The sequence below is a fragment of the Lucilia cuprina genome, chromosome 5, assembly GCF_022045245.1.
Source record: "Lucilia cuprina isolate Lc7/37 chromosome 5, ASM2204524v1, whole genome shotgun sequence".
NCBI classification, from domain to species: domain Eukaryota; kingdom Metazoa; phylum Arthropoda; class Insecta; order Diptera; family Calliphoridae; genus Lucilia; species Lucilia cuprina.
The window spans coordinates 48,282,586-48,300,383 of record NC_060953.1 but is presented as its reverse complement, the minus strand read 5'-3'; the positions used below and the strand labels follow the sequence as shown (position 1 = coordinate 48,300,383).

General features: G+C 32.3%; 3 protein-coding genes across 3 annotated transcripts; 1 reads left to right on the top strand and 2 right to left on the bottom strand.

The window, feature by feature from the left end:
• Window positions 1–1,058: 1,058 nt before the first annotated feature.
• On the bottom strand, window positions 1,059–10,823 carry LOC111686364 (staphylococcal nuclease domain-containing protein 1). The gene is made up of 4 exons (XM_023448726.2): window positions 10,447–10,823; window positions 4,328–5,174; window positions 2,424–3,856; window positions 1,059–1,983 (listed from the first exon to the last, which is right to left on the bottom strand). The coding sequence occupies exons 1-4, from the start codon at window positions 10,525–10,527 to the stop codon at window positions 1,570–1,572; spliced, it is 2,775 nt and encodes a 924-aa protein (XP_023304494.2). The 5' UTR covers window positions 10,528–10,823; the 3' UTR covers window positions 1,059–1,569.
• Window positions 10,824–11,758: 935 nt separating this feature from the next.
• Window positions 11,759–12,831, bottom strand: LOC111686374 (EEF1A lysine methyltransferase 2). The gene has a single exon (XM_023448735.2). It carries the CDS (start codon window positions 12,488–12,490, stop codon window positions 11,825–11,827), a length of 666 nt encoding a protein of 221 aa, XP_023304503.2. The 5' UTR covers window positions 12,491–12,831; the 3' UTR covers window positions 11,759–11,824.
• Window positions 12,832–14,546: 1,715 nt separating this feature from the next.
• LOC111686362 (ATP-dependent RNA helicase p62-like) lies at window positions 14,547–17,056 on the top strand. The gene is made up of 3 exons (XM_023448721.2): window positions 14,547–15,028; window positions 15,088–15,866; window positions 15,932–17,056. Exons 1-3 carry the CDS (start codon window positions 14,761–14,763, stop codon window positions 16,664–16,666), a joined length of 1,782 nt encoding a protein of 593 aa, XP_023304489.2. The 5' UTR covers window positions 14,547–14,760; the 3' UTR covers window positions 16,667–17,056.
• Window positions 17,057–17,798: the final 742 nt, after the last annotated feature.

Genomic DNA, 17,798 nt, shown 5'->3' with positions numbered 1-17,798 from the left:
AGTCGAAAAGTAGAAAAATCTATTTTTCATAAAATGTTAAGTGGAAAAGTCGACTTTTTGTTTTAACTATAGAACCTTAGTGCTGGTCCACACTAGGAAACATTTTTTTTTTTTTTGGAAACTTTTGATTTTGCGTGAGAGAGAAATAATATCATCCATCTCTCTCGCGGTGAGGAGTTTGTCGTACTAGGAAATATGTTTTTTGATTCTTCTCATTCGTACAACAACAAATCAATGCAATTTACACGTAGTTTCTGAAATACAAGTTTCTATGTCTGGATATTAAGGAAACTTCAAAAGTGAATATACAAACAAAATTCCAAATATTCGATACTTTTGTATTTCTAAAAAATATTTTTAAAGATATAGGTATTTCATCGAAAACTTTAAACGTTTCCATTAAATGTATAATGCAATAGGTTCCTATATATTATCCGCTTGTCGCTGCGGTATTTTTCTAATTATAGATTATTTTATTGAAGACACAAAACATATGGTTATGTGTTATTCAGTTATTTTGGCGCGAATTTATTGTCATATTTTTTATACATGGAGTTTGACAGCACCAAAAACAATACAAATACAAAATATCAACATGTAAAAAGCAACCTTTTACTTTTAAATCTAAAAACCCAAATTCTTTTTCATGCGCTATAAATTTTTACTCAATACCCAATAATAAATCAATTTTTTATGTATATTTTCAATATTAATTACATCGTGTATTTTTTCTTGAAATTATGTTTTTAAAAAATGACAAAATATATATTTATATGAAATATTTATAATTTTCCTTAATAAAAAATGTTTATCAAACATCATCATAATCTAAAAAAAAAATAGAAAAATATAAAGGGAACGTAAGGCGAAAATAAATGTGTTTTTTTTTTAGGAGAAAATACAATTAACAAGTATTTGAAAGCAAAATATATAATAGTATTGAAAGCAAAAAATTATTAATAAAAAAAATTATTTAGTTTTAGTCGTTTGTTTTGTTGTTATAATTTAATAATAGTTAACTTGAAGAAAGCGGTATATATATATATTTGAATATATTTTGTTGTTGTTGTTGATAATTTGAAAAATGAGAGTTCCTCATAATAGATTAAATCGATCTACACACATTCGTCGTATAGAATCTTTTTCTCAAGTTTTCTTTTATTTTTATGTATAAAAAGGAATTTTGTTGATTGATTGCTGAGTTTTTGTGTGTTGTTATTATTATTGGTGTTTTTCTGACATTGTTTTTTTTTTATTTGTTTGTTTTGTTGTAGTAATAACTTATTTTACTGGAAGCTTGTAAAACACGATTAAATTTTATATATTTGTTTGTTGTTAATGTTGTATATAAACCTCTACCATATATTTAATTTCTTCTTTTGTTTTTGTTTTTTAAAGGGAATTTGTTTTTATTTTTTCTCATTTAAATAATGTTTTGTTGTTTATCAATTATTCATTTCGTGTATTGTTGTTGTTGTTTGTTGTAGATGTTGTTGTTGTTGTTTTAAAGGGCGGGTATGTGGCAGACAAACATTCAACTTTAGCTAAATGCGCAAGAAAAATGCGTCTTTAGCGGCTGAATTCGGGCGCATCGTCTTGTGTAATGTCACCGTATTTCCAGATGGCTAAATGAGCATTTAAGGCAGCTTGTTGGGCAGCTTTGTATTGATCAATCAATTCTCTAAGTTTGCGTTCGCCACGTTTCTCAACCATTACAAGACCATCAGCCACCAATTGTTTACCAATGTCGATATTGGTAGAGGGATCGTGAATGGTTGCAAGGGAAGGACCGGTGCTAGACTTCATCTCAATATTAATTTGTACCTTACGATTGAGTACATCCTCAGCGAAGGCACGCAAAGCTTCTTCCTTATCTTCGTTGTCCGAGGGCAGTTGAATCAAAGCCAAAGCATATTCAGTGGCAAATGGTTTCTCACTAGTGAAGCCAGCGGGCAAAGCGGCTAAACGAGTGAATGGTACAACCTAAAATGAATGTTGAAAATGTCATTAGTTTAAATTTTTCAAAGATATAGTGCAGAAGATTAAGTTTAATTGAGTTTGGTTTTGTAGGTCTTCGTTCATCTTGAAGCAGAAATTGAGATGACCCTCAAATGTCGATTGCCTTCGAAGCTAAACGAATGTCGTTGTAAAAGTTTCTAATCAGCAACCTTAAAAAAATATTAAAGTCAAATTGTCCACTCTTAGCTTGACTTTCATTTGTAGTGCCTCTAACAACAATCATAGTGACAAATGAGTTTAAGTTCATGACAAACTTTAGTCAAACGTCAATGCTCGCTGAATTCATTGAATAAAGATCTATTATTTGATTTAGCAAACTTATGACTCATGCGTTTCACTTTTAGACGGAAACGGATCTAAGGAGCTTGCAATCACTGTAAAGTTAAATAGGTATTTATGCTTACCTCCTTGTTGCCGTAGTCAATGTACAAAACAGTAGCTTGGCCGTCTTGAACACGTTCTACCTTAGCGCGGTACCATTGATTGTCGGCAGAGAATTGAGCAGCGCATAGATCACCACGTTTGGGGGTGTATGCTCCAGCAATTGGTGGATTAGATTGGAAATCAGCATGCAATTTAGCCATTAAAGCATCCAATTTAGAACCGTTGGCGCATGATTGAGCATAGAAGGATAAGTTTTCGGTGATTTCAGTAACAATGACATCTTCCAAATGGACTTTACGTTCAGCTGGTACTTTCTCTTCTTTCTCCTCAACAACGGGTTGCTCTTCAACCACTTGTTCAACATAGTTAGCCCAGATGTTCTTCTTGGCAGCCTTGGCGCGGTCTTCAGCAGCCTTGAGTTGTCGGTAGTATTCGGATTTTTCGGCACTAAAGTGAACTTCTGCGAGACCTTCTTCGACTAAAGCAACAGACAAGTTGATGTTGTTGTCGGTCCACAACCAACCAATGACAGATGTTCCATTCTTATCGGTGGTATCAATGTGTACGGAGACATCACGTTGTAATACACGATCGCGGGTAAATGTCAAGGCTTCATCGCCGTAGGGTTCGCCTTCTTGAGCTGGCACGCCATTCAAGGCTGGACGAGATGAACGAGGACAGGAGATACCAGCCAACAAGAAGGTAACTAAACAACTATCCTTGGGGATGAAAAGACGGAGGCGGGAGCCGCTGGCTACGAATTCAACAATACCCTCGGTACGCAAAGCACGTTGCCAGGAAGGCAAGTATTGAACCTTGATGCGGGAATGGTCGACAGTAAGGTCATTGACACGCATGGTGGCATTGTCCTTTTTGCCGTTCATGCCCTTTTGACCCTTGATGGCTTGGTTTTCAGCTGCAAACAATTGATCGTAGCAAGATGAGCGTTGATCATCATCTTGGCGGTAACGTACAACAGAAGCCAAACCCTTAGCTACCATGGCTTCAGCAACATTTTGGCCACCAATAAGTACTGTATAACAGTACTTTTCGGGGAAGTTATCACGGGCAGGCGATACATAATCCAAAATACATTGTACCTTCCTGTTGATCAATTTCTTACGCAAGAATTCACGAGCTTCAAACATGAAGGGGATTTCGTAAAGAGGTCTAAAGTTTTTGGGACGAGGAGGAGCCTTAACAACTTCTTCGCCATCGTTGCCGAAAACAGCACGATTGTCACGTGGTGGGCGAATGGAAGAGAAGAACACCTTCTTGATTTGACCATTGGGAAGTTTGACATTGATGGCATCACCATTGAAAACTTCAACAACGGTACCGGTAAAGTCTTTCTCCTTGGTATTGAATGTAGGAGCATTTGATTTATAATCTTGCCACAAACGTAAACGTTTCTCCTTGGCTACACGTTCAGCTGAACGAAGTTTTTCGGCACCTAGATGAGACAAAAAAAGGTTATTAGTTAGTCATAGGTCTACAATTCAACTTTCATACTATGTATATGTTTCTGTTAAAAACTATTTGTTTTAGAAAATGTTGCCGGGGTGAAATGATTTTAAAGCTTGTAAAAGAGCTTAAAAATCTTGGAGTCCGCCATTTTATTATAGCATATTTTGGTTTTATCTCAAAGCCTTATTAAGATTTGACTCAAATAACTTTAAGTAAAAACAAAATATGCCAACAAATAACTGATTGATTATATTTAATTAAAATAACAAAATGTGGCCAAGTTAACTAATGTAAATGCTGGAATTTAACAGCAAAAACACCTTGAAACTGTCCTACACATGTTAATATGGCATCTATGTTTCCAACATTAAAAATAGTTAAACAATTCTAACATTGAGATCGAGATGCCACTTAAAAGTTAAGTAAATTAAAAATTTTGGATGTTTCGATTACTTACCACCCTTCATCAAAGCCATGGACCAGTCAACACATCTAGCCAAACCTTCACGCAACAAAGACTCAGCAATATTGCCCTTGGGATGGATGATGGTACCAATAAAATTGGCATTGTTAACAGATTCCAAACGAATCTCGACCTCACGTTGCAACAAACGTGTCTCCACATAGTAGCGGGCTTCATCGACGTATGGCACCTTGATCTTCAAATCAGGTTTGCCCTCAGAGTCCAATTTAACACCGGGACAACGGATACCCGAAATCATTAAAGTGATGTAATAGAAGTCGGGCAACAAGAAGGCACGTACTGTTGAGCCATCACGCACATGTTCAATTATAGCTTTTACGGGTTTGCCACCGAACATTTCAACAATTTGCGAGGGATTATCTTGAGTCCACTTAATTTGACGGACATGATCAGCGGGAGAAGCATTGGACCACTTGCCACGACCAGCATGTTTGGCTTGATCTTCCAATTCAATAAGTTTTTGCAATTCTTCTTGCTTGTGGGGCTCTGGAGGACGGCTGTCACGACGTACAGTTACCAAACCTTCTTTTACCATTGTTTGTACGACATTTTCACCGTTTTCATCGCCCAACCACACGAAACCGTATTCACGATTTGAGTTTGGAGGCTTCTCAAAGCTGAAGGTTACTTCGTGCCCAATCAATTTTTGGCGTAAAAATTCGCGGGAATCCCAAGCCCAAGGTTCATCCTTGGTTTCATCACCACCGGCACCAGGACGGCGGGCTAGCTTGGGAGCAAGAACATATGAGAAGGTAATTTGTTTTTCTGGTGGTGGGGCACCTTTATGGGCACGTATAACAACGGTATCACCAGATAAAACCTAAAATTAAAAAGAAAAATTTTATTTTAATTTATTGTCGTTGTTTTGTGTGTGTTTTATATTAACACTTACATAATGATTGTTAATCAATTAATAAGTATTTTAATTCTTTGTAAAGAAAAACTACTGCAAGAAATTTTTTACACGTGCTATTCGTAGCTCTGACAATTGTAAAAGAACAAAAAATTATGACAATAGTGAAGTTGGCTGCAGCTGTTGGGGAAAGTCAAAACAAGGTTGTATTTTCTGGTACTTTAAACAGTATTTATTTTGTTTTAGAACTATTCAGCAGAATGTTAATCGTTACAGAAAAATTTTTTGAAAATGTTAATTTTATTTAAAATTAAAATAAATTTAATAAAACAGTTTTTAAATTTTAAAAAGATTCAAGTTTGGTGGTGATATCGAAAATTGATTAGAACTCAAGAATTAAACTGTAGAAAAATTATTCAATCATAAACATAAAACTTGAATTTCATAATGTTGTGAAATTTTTGCATAAACATAGAAAATATATGTAGTTATGTGTTAAAAATATTTGCGAAATTTTGATATATGATCGTATTTCGCTAGTTTTTAATAAGATACTACTAGTTCAGAATGAACTATATGAAATGTCTCAAATCAGATGGTTCAGTTAAACCACTTATCTCAATTCGAGGTCAATTTGGCCTCTATATGATACTCCCAGGTCAAGCTTACTATTAAGCTTTCACTGGGAACAGATACGAATGCTGGTATCAATCATAACGGGACACTGTACTATTGGCAATCATGCCAGAAGAATGGGTCTCGAATATAACGACTACAGTTTTGTTGTTATAATGAGGAAGAAGAGGAAACAATACCTCACCTTCTCTCAATGAAAGAAGAGAACAATGTTTCGGCCTTGCTGCTTTATCTTGTTTGGATGAAATATCTGTGTCTGAAGAATATCCTAAGCATTGTGAATCAAAAATCAAAACCAGGAAACCAAAAAAATTTATTTAACTTCGCTGTATTACATAGGTATTTACCCAGCAAAAATAAAATGAAGTACTTCCAAAAGAATAACATTTATCACTACTTCAAAAGTAGAACGAAGTAAATTTTTTTACCTCCTGTGGAAGTGATGTTTACTGACTTCCAAAGAAGCGAAAAGAATTCAATTTTGTTTATTTATGTTAATATTATTTAAGTCAAATAACTTGTATTCTATAATAGAACATAAAAGAACATAAAAATAACTTCCTGAGAATGACTTAAGATATAGTGAATTTAGAATCAAATAAAAAGAACATCCCACCTATGACAAGCCTGTGTTAAAATCATTACTTCTTCAGGTCTTTTTGAGTACTTCCATGAAATAAATTATACTTCTTTTTCGCTTCTTTCGAAGTTATTTTTTTGCTGCGTATATTAATCTGAAGTTGGAATTTCTTAAATGTGGCCAAAATAATAAAGAAGACAAATCTAGAAAATCCAAGTGATGCATAATTCTGTACATATATTTGGATTAAACACTGCAAATCTTTTAGAAATGTAGACTTTGGTCTCTGGGTTTAAAAACTGATGATTGGCTAGTGAAGTTAATCCAACATTTATTAAAAAATCTCTTCAAAATATAAAAAAAATTAAATCCAAAGAGAACAACATAAATTTTAAATTAATAATTAGAAAAATATATTCCGCTATTCATAAAGATATTAATGTTTTTTTTTTTGCTTCATCAAAGTTTTCTAAACAAAAATCGGGTTATAAACAGTCAATAACTATATTAATAATTGATAATAATAATAAATGAAGCTGGATATTTAATACAACAAAAAACGGCCTGCATCTCACTGTGTAAACGTGGCATATTATTGTTATAATTTCAAATTACTAAGAAAAATATGTGTATGCACATAAATATTAAAAAAAATATTTGATAATCCAATTGCCAGATCATCAAATTTATTGGGCTTGTTGTTTGCACCTTTCACAAATCGATTTGATACGTTGGAAATAAAATACAAATTAAAAGAAGAAAACAACAAAAATAAACATTGTAAACAAAGTACTATACGTTTATATGTATGTATATACAACTGATAGCTGTTATCATTGCTATACATGATTTGATTACTTATTCAGCCGAATGTCTTTGCCAGCATGTCATCGGCCAGACAACAGCTAGCTAAACAACAAACCAATCAACCAACTACATCCATATACATATACAAGAAAACTAAAGCTGTTTGACTGCTTACAACAAAAAAGTTCTCTTTTATTATTTGTAGGTTACCATTGATAATGAGCAATCATAATTTAAATAAGTAAAATTATACCGGTTGTATATGAGCGGCCATAATAAATTGTTTTCTTGTTGGTTTAACAACAAGTCAATGACTTTTTTTCATTTTTGTTTTAAACAAATGCATGCACACTTTTTATTTTAACAAAAATCTTTTTAAATTTTTGTTTGTGCAGTTAGAAATTTCTTTTTGATTAAGAAACGTCTTCTCCTCTAAATTGTTTAAAATTTACCTGATTCTCAAAACAATTTTATTAACATTTTGTTTATATTTTAATGTTTTTGTTTTGTATATTTTGAACGTGCCACGCTCATAGGCCAACACTTTATTTTTATGTGGCAGGTGTAGTATGTGTGATTTGGAATGCTCCTCTTAAAGAGGATTTTATTAAATAATATATTTTGTAGTAAATTTTTGTATTTTTTACTCTGTCCGCTTATCTTTGGTTAAAGATTTTTAATTACTTTTGTACGATATGGTTTTATTTATTTAATAAAAGTTTATTAGCCTCCCAGCAAAAAAAGAACTTCCAATAAAGCAAAAAAGAAGTAGAATTTACTTCATGTAAGTATTGAGAAAGATCTAAAGAACCCAGCAGTACGACGGGATAGTCCCGAACTGACCACTTAACCTACCACTTGTGGTGGCCCCTAGCCACCTGACTACCCAGGTGACCAACCATTTTAACATAGGCTTGTCGTACGAGGAAGTCAATCGTCACTCTACACCCTACAAAGAGACGATTGCCTCCGCTCTCGCTTACAAAGGGGACACTAAAGTGACGACTGTCTTCATTCTCGTTTACAAAGAGTTTATTTGTGACGAAAGACCAAAAACATAAGAATTAGAGTCAGCCAGGTGGTAAGATATTAATCAAACTAAAATTTAAAAATTTCAAGTGTCTACTCTCTAGAATACGAAGGGACAATAATGTGACGATTGACCCGAAAGATATAAATATGGGTCAACCAGATGGTGGCATTTTAGTAGAAAGTAATAATCATTTCTCCAAAAGATGGGTAAAATAACTTCTTTCGGAAGTACAACAACAAAAAAAAAACAACTTTAAAGAGTATAATCTCTTGAGCACAGTAAAGAAACGTCTGCCTCCGCTCCCGCTTACAAAGAGGACACTAAAGTGACGACTGTCCTCCTTCTCGATTACAAAGGGTACATTCGTGACGTATGACCCAAAACATACGAATTACGATCATCCAGTTGGTTAACTATTAGTGGAAATTACTGTCTTTTTCGTATGCATTGACTCTTTGTCGAACTACTGGGAAGTGATGATTTTAACACAGGCTTATTTGATTTCAAATTCACTACATCTGAAGTCATTCTTAGGAACTAATTTTGATGTTTCTTTTTTTCGGAAGTTATAAAGAAGTAAAATTGTAGTAATTTAGACCTAAATAATAATAATAAAAATAAATAAATTACATTCTTTTATCAATCAGCTCCAAAAATAAAATGGTTTTTATTACAAAAATCTCTGTACAAAATAATTAACCTTCAATTTTAAACAAAATTGAATTATCTTCGCTTCTTTGCAAGTCAATAAACATTACTTCCACAGAAGGAAAAAAATTGACTTAGAGCTACTTTAGAAGTGGTGCTAAATGTTATTCTTTTGGAAGTACTTCGTTTCAGTTTCGGTTCTTTCAAATTTCATCAAATTATTTTGAATCCCTACACTGAAAATAATCCATGCTCAAGTTTACGAAAAAATTCTATTTTTGTAATATTTACAAAAATTTCGTGTATAATACGAAATATTATTATAATAAAATTAATATTTCGTAAATTTTGCCATATTTATTCAAAATTCACTTTTTTCAATTTTTTTAAATTAATTTTTTCAAGAATATTTTGCATTATATTAAAATATTTTGTACAATTTCTTATATATTACGAAAGAATTTCGTGGTGCGAAATAACAAACGATTCGTACAATGTACGAAATTTATCGTATATATTAGGCATGGATTTTTTTCAGTGTACTACCGTGATCTTTTTATACAAATAATTGTTCAAACCAAAATTTTATATTTAATTCAATCTAAACTTAATTCCCTAAACATATGTTAAGGTATATGGATAAAATAATAAACATTAAAATGCCACGAGTTAAGTTTTTCACAAACATAATTTCGATGTTCAAAAAACAAAGAAAAGCCTTAATACAAATATAAGACAATATGTGCAATATAAAAATCTCCAACAAACTATTAACTCATTTAACCAAACACTCCACTTCCAGCAAATAATAAACAATCACCTCATCATCATAAACATTTAAGCAAAAAAAAGTGAAAGTATTTGTGTTACAAAATAGTTATACAAAAACATTTAAAAGAGCAATATTTAGTTTAAATTATATTTTATAACAAATAAAAATTCTTACTTTACAATTCCTACATTAATAGTCAGTCCCTTTTGGTATGTAGCTTCTCTTGGCCAACAATGACAATTTAGTTTTTGCTCCGTTTCTTTTTTTGTAAAGATAACAAGCAAAAGACAAGGGAAAAGAAAAAAAGGCAAAAAGTGAGGTTAAAAACTACTATACGCAGGCAAACCCGGCAAACGCCACTATTTTTCAAAAGCAGCAAGAAGCAGCGTCTGTCTCGAAAACGACGACAGCGCATACATATGTTCATATTTTTTTAGTTGAAGAAATCTGCCAGGTTGGCACTAAACGACTCGAACGAACGAACTTTCATTCAAATGATATCTATCGTGTTTAACGTGTTACTCGTCCATAGCGCCCTATAACTCGTATTCTTTTTAACGCCAGTGCAGCCAACGTCAGTCACTGGCGCTGTCGACGTAATTGTGTGCGTGTTCAAAATTGTCTGCAGTTTTTTTCTTTCTTTCTTTATAAAAGAAAAATTTATGAATTTCTGCTTTTGGCAATGTATTGGAATTTACGCTAATTTTAAAGCTAACTCCCTTGACTTATGCTCAATTATTTATTATTTTAATTAAGAACTTACCTGCTTTACAACACCCTTAAGTTTGGCTGCAGGAGCAGAAGTTTGTGTGGCTGGAGCAGCTGCCGCATTTGTTGTACTCATTTTTTTCTATTTTTTTATAAAATCGGTGACTGAATTATCTGCTGAACTTTTAATGTGACGAGGCGGGGTGTGCACTTTGTGTTTTACACTTTTTTTATGAATTATTTTATTGCTTTGAGCAATAATTAAAACACTATCTTGTTTTTGTCTTTTGTTAGTTGTTGGAAAAATGGTAAGAAAACCCGTTTTAATAAATGGAAATGTAATAAATTTTTCCTTACTATCCTACTACTAGTCAACTGTGCTGCTGTGTTCCGCCCGACAAGAAGTTTAATTTCGGTTTGACTAGCAGCAAATACGATACGATATGATGTCGTGTTTTTTTGCTGCAAAAACGACAGTTTGACAGAGCCCTGTGCCAACAAATGTTAACGACGGCAGTGACTGACATAAATGTCGGCACCGGCTTAAAATCGACTGTAAGCCGTCTAGTTAATTTGAAAGGAAGATGTATGTATAAACTTTCAACACTTTTAATATTTTGAAAGTAAAAGTTTTAAAAATCGGGAGTGTCTACCAGAGTATTTAATTGGAACAAGTCGGTTTAAGTGACAATACAGAGCATTTTGAGAGAATAAATGAAAACATTTTTTTTTTCGACAGCCACGCCTATTTTCGAGTTTAATACATTATTGACAATATCTCAAAAACTATATTCTTTACAATAAAAATATGTACATCAATTTCAATACTTTTCTATTAATATACAACATGACTCTAAAATATTGACTGACTTTGGGTTTTTCCCGAAAAATACATATTTTGACCCAATTTTTTATTTATCTAAAAGGAAATCAAAAAATTCCTAAAAATTCTTTAATAAAATCCCATATGTTAATAGCCATTATTTCTGTATCTAGTCAAATGAAAGAGATATTTGATTTCAAAAATAATTTATTTAAATAGCAGGCCTACGACCGGGAGAAACGACGTGATTTGAAAAATGTCACTAAATCCGACTTAAGCCCAACAGTTTTACGTTTGACACCACTAAATATGGAAATATTAGTATCTTTTCGTACACTATCTAGGGTGAACCAGAAATCCATGAACTTAGAGTCTACATCAAATGGTTGCAAAATAAAATTTGGATGTTAAACCATTTATATTATGCGGTACGATTAATTACTATTAGGCTTAGAATCCAATACGCATTTATTATGATACCTACATTACAAGAGCGGTTTTAAGATCTCTAAACATACGCATTTAAATGAAATACACAATTTTATTAAAAAAAATGCAAAATATATATTTATTCTTTAATTTACAAAAAAAAAAAAATATTGTAAAAAAATCAATGAGTTTCTAAAACTTTCTTAAATACTATAGAAGTAACCACACTGCCCACCTTACCGGCAAACTTAAATGAAGGTGTTGGTATGCTACACAATTTCTCAAATTTCCCCTTAAAACTAATGATTAACTCTTCTTCGGTCCAGTTACAGGAGGTAATAATAAATATACTTGTCTCATTCATCATATTCCTCACAGTTTGCATGTATAATTCTCTTTGTTCTTTAGGATTTTCGGGACATAAACTAATAGCATCGTAAGTTCCTTTATCATGTACTATACCAAATTCACCCATTTTTTTGCAAGCTTCAACATCCATTAAGTCTGCTTGTTTGTATGCGATTTTTAAGTCTTGATCTTTAGCTATACTTTCGGCTAGATCCACAGCTTTAGCTGAGTAATCTACGCCAAGCAAATTTGTGTAACCCTCACGTGCTAGTTCGACTAGCAGCATACCATTGCCACAGCCCAAATCAATAATGGATACGTCATCTTCTATGTCTTCTTGTTTCATTATCCAGTTGATAACACGCATTTGTGAATCTTCGTCGAACCAAATTTCACCAACATCTCCATTATTTTTATAATTTGTTATTTCACGTTCATAGGCACGTTCCCAGTAGTCTTTGGTGCCCAATTCGGAGCCATTTAATTCTTCCACGGACATGTTCTTTAAATAGTTAATCAGATTTTTATATAGAGTTTGATTTTTATATTTTGGTGCTTTTGATTAATAATTATACTTTTAAAATTTTTTGTGAGATTTTTTTTTAAAAATTAGTTTTTTTTTATATAAACAGCTGTAATATTGCCACACAAAGAGCTGCGTCGACAAACATTTACGGTAACGCCGTCTAACACTAATTTGGCAGCGGCCTTTAATCGACTAAAAACAGACTATGTAAACATTACTTTGTGCGATTTTACCATTTTTTAAGTTCTTTGTCATTTTAGGTGGACCTTTTGCAAAATGCTCTAGATTTGGTACCCCAGTATCCAAAACATTGTAGTGGGTAAGTGAAACTTAGAAAAAAATTTTTTATATAATCGATATACAGCGGCTAGGCTTGGTTATTTTAAGCGCAATAAACGCAGACTTCAGGTGCTTCATATTGACACATTATTTTTCTTATAACAAAGCTTTTGTATATGTCGAATAACTGATAATTTGTAACTAACTAACCAATCTGGTAGCTTACCTTAGAACTATCATACAACAAAAAACTTTCATATATAAATTGTCGAAAAAAGTCGAAGTCGACTATTTTGTTCCAAAAAAGTCGATAACTCGACTATCGTCTATGATAAAGTCGAAGAGTCGACTTTGCAAATAAAAGTCGAAAAGCCGGAAAGAGTCGAAAATAGTCGAAAAAAGTCGGTAAAAATCGGAAAAAGTAGAAAAATTCGGAAAAAGTCGAAGTCGACTATTTTGTTCCAAAAAAGTCGATAACTCGACTAAGTCTATGAAAGAAGTCGAAGAGTCGACTTTGTAAATAAAAGTCGAAAAGTCGGAAAGAATCGAAAAAAGTCGGAAAAGGTCGGAAAAAGTCGGAAAAAGTCGAAAAATTCGGAAAAAGTCAAATATAGTCGGAAAAAGTCGAAAATAGTCGAAAAAGTCGGAAAAAGTCGAATATAAAAAGAAGTCGAAAAAAAACTCAAAAAATTGCAACAAATAAAAAAATATAAATCATTTTTTTATAATAATAGTAATAATAATAATAATAATAATAATAATAATAAATAATAATAATAATATTAATAATAATAATAATATAATAATGTTAAATGGCAACATTATAAATTTACGCTTCTGGCAACTTTATAAATTTTTAACTCTGGTCGGAAAAAGTCGGAAAGTCGAAAAGTTGGAAAAAGTCGGAAAAAGTCGAAAAAAGTCGAAAAGTCAACTATTTATAAAATATTAAAAGTCGAAAAATCGACTTTTAATTAAATGAAAAAAATCGAAAAATGGACTTTGAACTAAATGCAAAAAGTCGACTTTTCATAAAATGCAAAAAGTCGAAAAGTCGACATTTCGTTTCAACTATAGAACCCTAATTTAAGCGGTCGCCTACAAAAAATATTCAGCTAATACTTAAAAATTTCGGCTTATATTTCGTATAATTTAGAGAAAATTTTCGCTTAATTATATATATAAAATATTATCGAACATTGAAAATATTTAATATTTCAGAGAAGTTTAATACTTGCATGGTTTTAAAAATAGAATGACTTCATTGTTCATTTCTGGACATGATAGCGAAAATGTAAATTTTTAAGAATTTATTGCGATTTCATAGGGATGAGATAAGTATGTTTGCAAATTTTTCGGGAAAATAATATAAGAAAGTTGTACTTCTTCGATGTTGTTACAGAGTGCGTTATTCGCTACTCATGAATTTTGAACTTAAATTTGAATTTTAAAATACCTACGGTTACATTGCTACGTAGCTTTGACTATAAGGCATAACGCTATGGATTTTCTGATGTTAATTTAATAATAATCTGCATATTCAAACAAGAACACTTTTGCTTACAATTTGACAAACTTAAATCTGCTTAAGCTTATCATTGAATTATGAAATATGGCCTACCAATTATAACAGTATTCCTTTACTTTCGGAATCCCACTTTTTTATTTCTCGGATTCTGTTTTTATATAAAATCTTCAAAATCGCTTATATTAGATTTTAAGCCGCATCCTATATTTTTTAGTGTTAGCCGCCGCCGTTGTTGATTTTTGTCGACGCAGTGCTCTGTCCGCTTGATGCCGATTCTTGTTAAAAATTTTGCGAATTTTTTACAAATATTGACAAACAAAAAAATTTAGTTTACCTGCTATTGATTTAAAAATAAAAATCAATTTATTGATCTAAATCCTTGAAAAGTAAACATTGATAAAAAAGGACTAGAGACGAAAAGTGTCTACAGGAAAAAATGGCACCGCCAAAAAGCGGAAACCAGAATGCTAGAGGACGAGGGGGACGTTCTGATGGCGGTGGCTCCAGAGGCCGTGGTGGTGGATTCGCGGGTAACAATAGGGGTCATGTAAGAAATGGTCGTGTTGAGAGACCTGGTCGTCCTTCAGGTAGTGGAGGTGGTGGTCATTCGGGAGGTGGCTTTGGACGTGACCAACGTTTAAGATTTGGTGGTGGTGGCGGTAATAGAGGCATGAATAATAATAGAAATCCCGATGACTTTTCAAGTAAGCAATAAAATTCCTTTATTCAACTTATAAAACTTATTAAACTTATAATTTTTAAGATCTGCGAGAGATTAATTGGATGCAGGTACGTTTGCCGCCCTTTCAAAGGGATTTTTACAAGGAGCATCCAAAAACCAGAGCACGGCCCATGAACGAAGTGGAACGTTATAGAGCGGCCAATGAAATTACTGTACGCGGGCCTGCTCCAAAACCAATAATTTACTTTGACGAAGCCTGCTTTCCGGACTATTGTATGAATGAGATACGACGTCAAGGCTACAGTGAGCCCACGCCTATACAAGCTCAGTCTTGGCCCATAGCTATGAGTGGTAATAATCTGGTCGGTATTGCAATGACTGGTTCTGGGAAAACTTTAGCTTTCATTTTGCCTGCCATTGTCCACATAAATCATCAGCCGCCTTTGGCAAATGGCGACGGTCCCATAGCTCTGGTATTGGCACCAACCAGAGAATTGGCTCAACAAATTAAAAAAGTGGCTGATGATTTTGGTTCACATGTTTATGTCCGCAATACGTGTATTTTTGGTGGCACACCGAAAACGCGACAAACAAATGATCTTGAAAGTGGAGTGGAACTGGTTATTGCAACACCCGGCCGTTTGCTAGACTTCTTAGCTAACGGGGTAACAAATATGAAACGTTGTACATATTTGGTACTCGACGAAGCCGATCGTATGTTGGATATGGGTTTTGAGCCACAAATACGTAAGATATTAAGTCAGATACGACCAGATCGTCAGATTTTAATGTGGAGCGCCACTTGGCCAAAAGAGGTTCGTCAACTAGCTGAAGATTTCCTGGGTAACAATTACATACAGGTAAAAACATTTGAAAATATGGAGTCGGGAGTAGTTTAAAGACTTATTGCTATTCTTTTATTAAGATAAACATCGGTTCTTTGGAACTCTCAGCCAATCACAACATACGCCAATATGTTGATGTCTGTCACGAAACAGACAAAGGCTCAAAACTTAAGAGTTTACTGTCAAATATTTATGATCAACCTCATCCCGGTAAAATTATCATTTTCGTTGCTACCAAAAAGAAAGTCGATGAATTGGCACGTTTTATTAATGGCTTTGGTGTACAAGTTGGTTCCATTCATGGCGATAAATCGCAATCAGATCGTGATAATGTTTTATCTGACTTCCGCAATGGTCGTTCCAATATATTAGTGGCTACAGATGTGGCAGCTCGTGGTTTAGATGTCGATGGCATTAAATATGTTATAAATTTCGATTTTCCCCAATCATCGGAGGATTATATTCATCGTATAGGACGTACTGGACGTAAGCATTCTACTGGTACATCGTATGCATTCTTTACAACTAAAAATGCTAAATGTGCCAAGGCATTGGTGGATATATTGCGAGAGGCCAATCAAAATGTTAATCCGGATTTAGAGTATATGGCTCGTAATGCCGCATCTATATTAAGTAAAGAGAAAAACAATAATCGTGGTAATAACATGAATGGTTTTAATAATAGAGGAGGCAACAGCGGTGGAGGTGGTCATAGATTTGGTAATGGTGGTGGAAATTTCGGCAATAACAGAGGAGGAGGAGGAGGTGGTGGCGGTGCCATCAGACCTCGGAATGCCTACAATTCTAGAAATTAAAGAAATTTATTTTTTTCGTTTTTTTTTTCTTTTTTTATTTATTTTACAATTACTTTATTCTTATTTCTTGCTTGCAAGTTATAAAACAATTACGGTCAATCTCTTCAACAACTTAAGAAAACAATTTAATTAGTAAAGATTCTTAAATTGTTCTCAGAAGCCGTATTCTATTTATTTTGTTATTGATTAAAGCAAGAATCTTCTTGTCCTTAATTTCTTTTTTTGTTTTTTTAAATTTTTTCTTGCAAAACAAAATCTCTTTACTGATTCCATATAAACAATTAAACACTTTTAAGAATTACACATCTAACTACTGTGTAGCATTTAAATACCTAATTAAAAACATTATCAGAAAGCAGAGGTGAGCATTACTATTATATTTCAAACTAATTTTGTAAGTTTTTTCTTTCCAGAAAGCTTTGAAAGAGATATTGCTTTTTCTTTTTGTTCTCAATAAATTTTGCATAAAAGAATTTGCCGACTATAGTCACACAAATTTTGTTCTCAATAAATATCAAAAAATCTTTTCTTATAGAAAATTTTCTTAAATAAAACCATTCGCTAAATGATTTTCCTTATGGAAATACTGCAAAAAATTTGTTATTATAGAAAAATTTTCCTTAAAAGACTTTTCTCAAATAAAACTTTACGATTTTTATAGAAAATATCTAAAAGAGTTTTTTTTATTAAAAAAACTTTTTGTAAAATAAAACAAATTTCATTTAAATTTTTTTTTCCCATTTTATTTATATGTATATCATTAAAAAATAAAAAAAATATTATAAGTAATATTCGTTTATTTTGTAATACATATTTTATAAAAGAATAAAATTACATTTAAATTTTTATTAAACTAAAATATATTAAAAAAATATATATAATATAATGGTTTGTAATTGATAAAATACAAAAACAAATTTACTTTATAAATTTTATGTTAAAAACTGATATTTAAAGATGAAAAATGTATAATTTATATAAATTTTGCAATTATTTGTTTGTATGTGTATGTATTTCACAAATTTTATGATAATCTAATATAATGCAAATTATGAAAATGTATAATTTATAATGTAAATAATTGTATGTTTGTATTAATGTTAGTTATTTATTACTTTATAGGGGTTTTCTT

Excerpts from the sequence above, each read along its gene's own strand:
- LOC111686374 (XM_023448735.2), bottom strand. The coding sequence starts at position 12,490 with ATGTCCGTGGAAGAATTAAATGGCTCCGAATTGGGCACCAAAGACTAC.
- LOC111686362 (XM_023448721.2), top strand. The coding sequence starts at position 14,761 with ATGGCACCGCCAAAAAGCGGAAACCAGAATGCTAGAGGACGAGGGGGA. Across the intron at positions 15,029-15,087 it reads AAATCCCGATGACTTTTCAA|ATCTGCGAGAGATTAATTGG; the intron begins GTAAGCAATAAA and ends ATAATTTTTAAG. Across the intron at positions 15,867-15,931 it reads TGGGTAACAATTACATACAG|ATAAACATCGGTTCTTTGGA; the intron begins GTAAAAACATTT and ends TCTTTTATTAAG.
- LOC111686364 (XM_023448726.2), bottom strand. The coding sequence starts at position 10,527 with ATGAGTACAACAAATGCGGCAGCTGCTCCAGCCACACAAACTTCTGCT. Across the intron at positions 3,857-4,327 it reads CATGGCTTTGATGAAGGGTG|GTGCCGAAAAACTTCGTTCA; the intron begins GTAAGTAATCGA and ends TGTCTCATCTAG. Across the intron at positions 1,984-2,423 it reads TTGACTACGGCAACAAGGAG|GTTGTACCATTCACTCGTTT; the intron begins GTAAGCATAAAT and ends CATTCATTTTAG.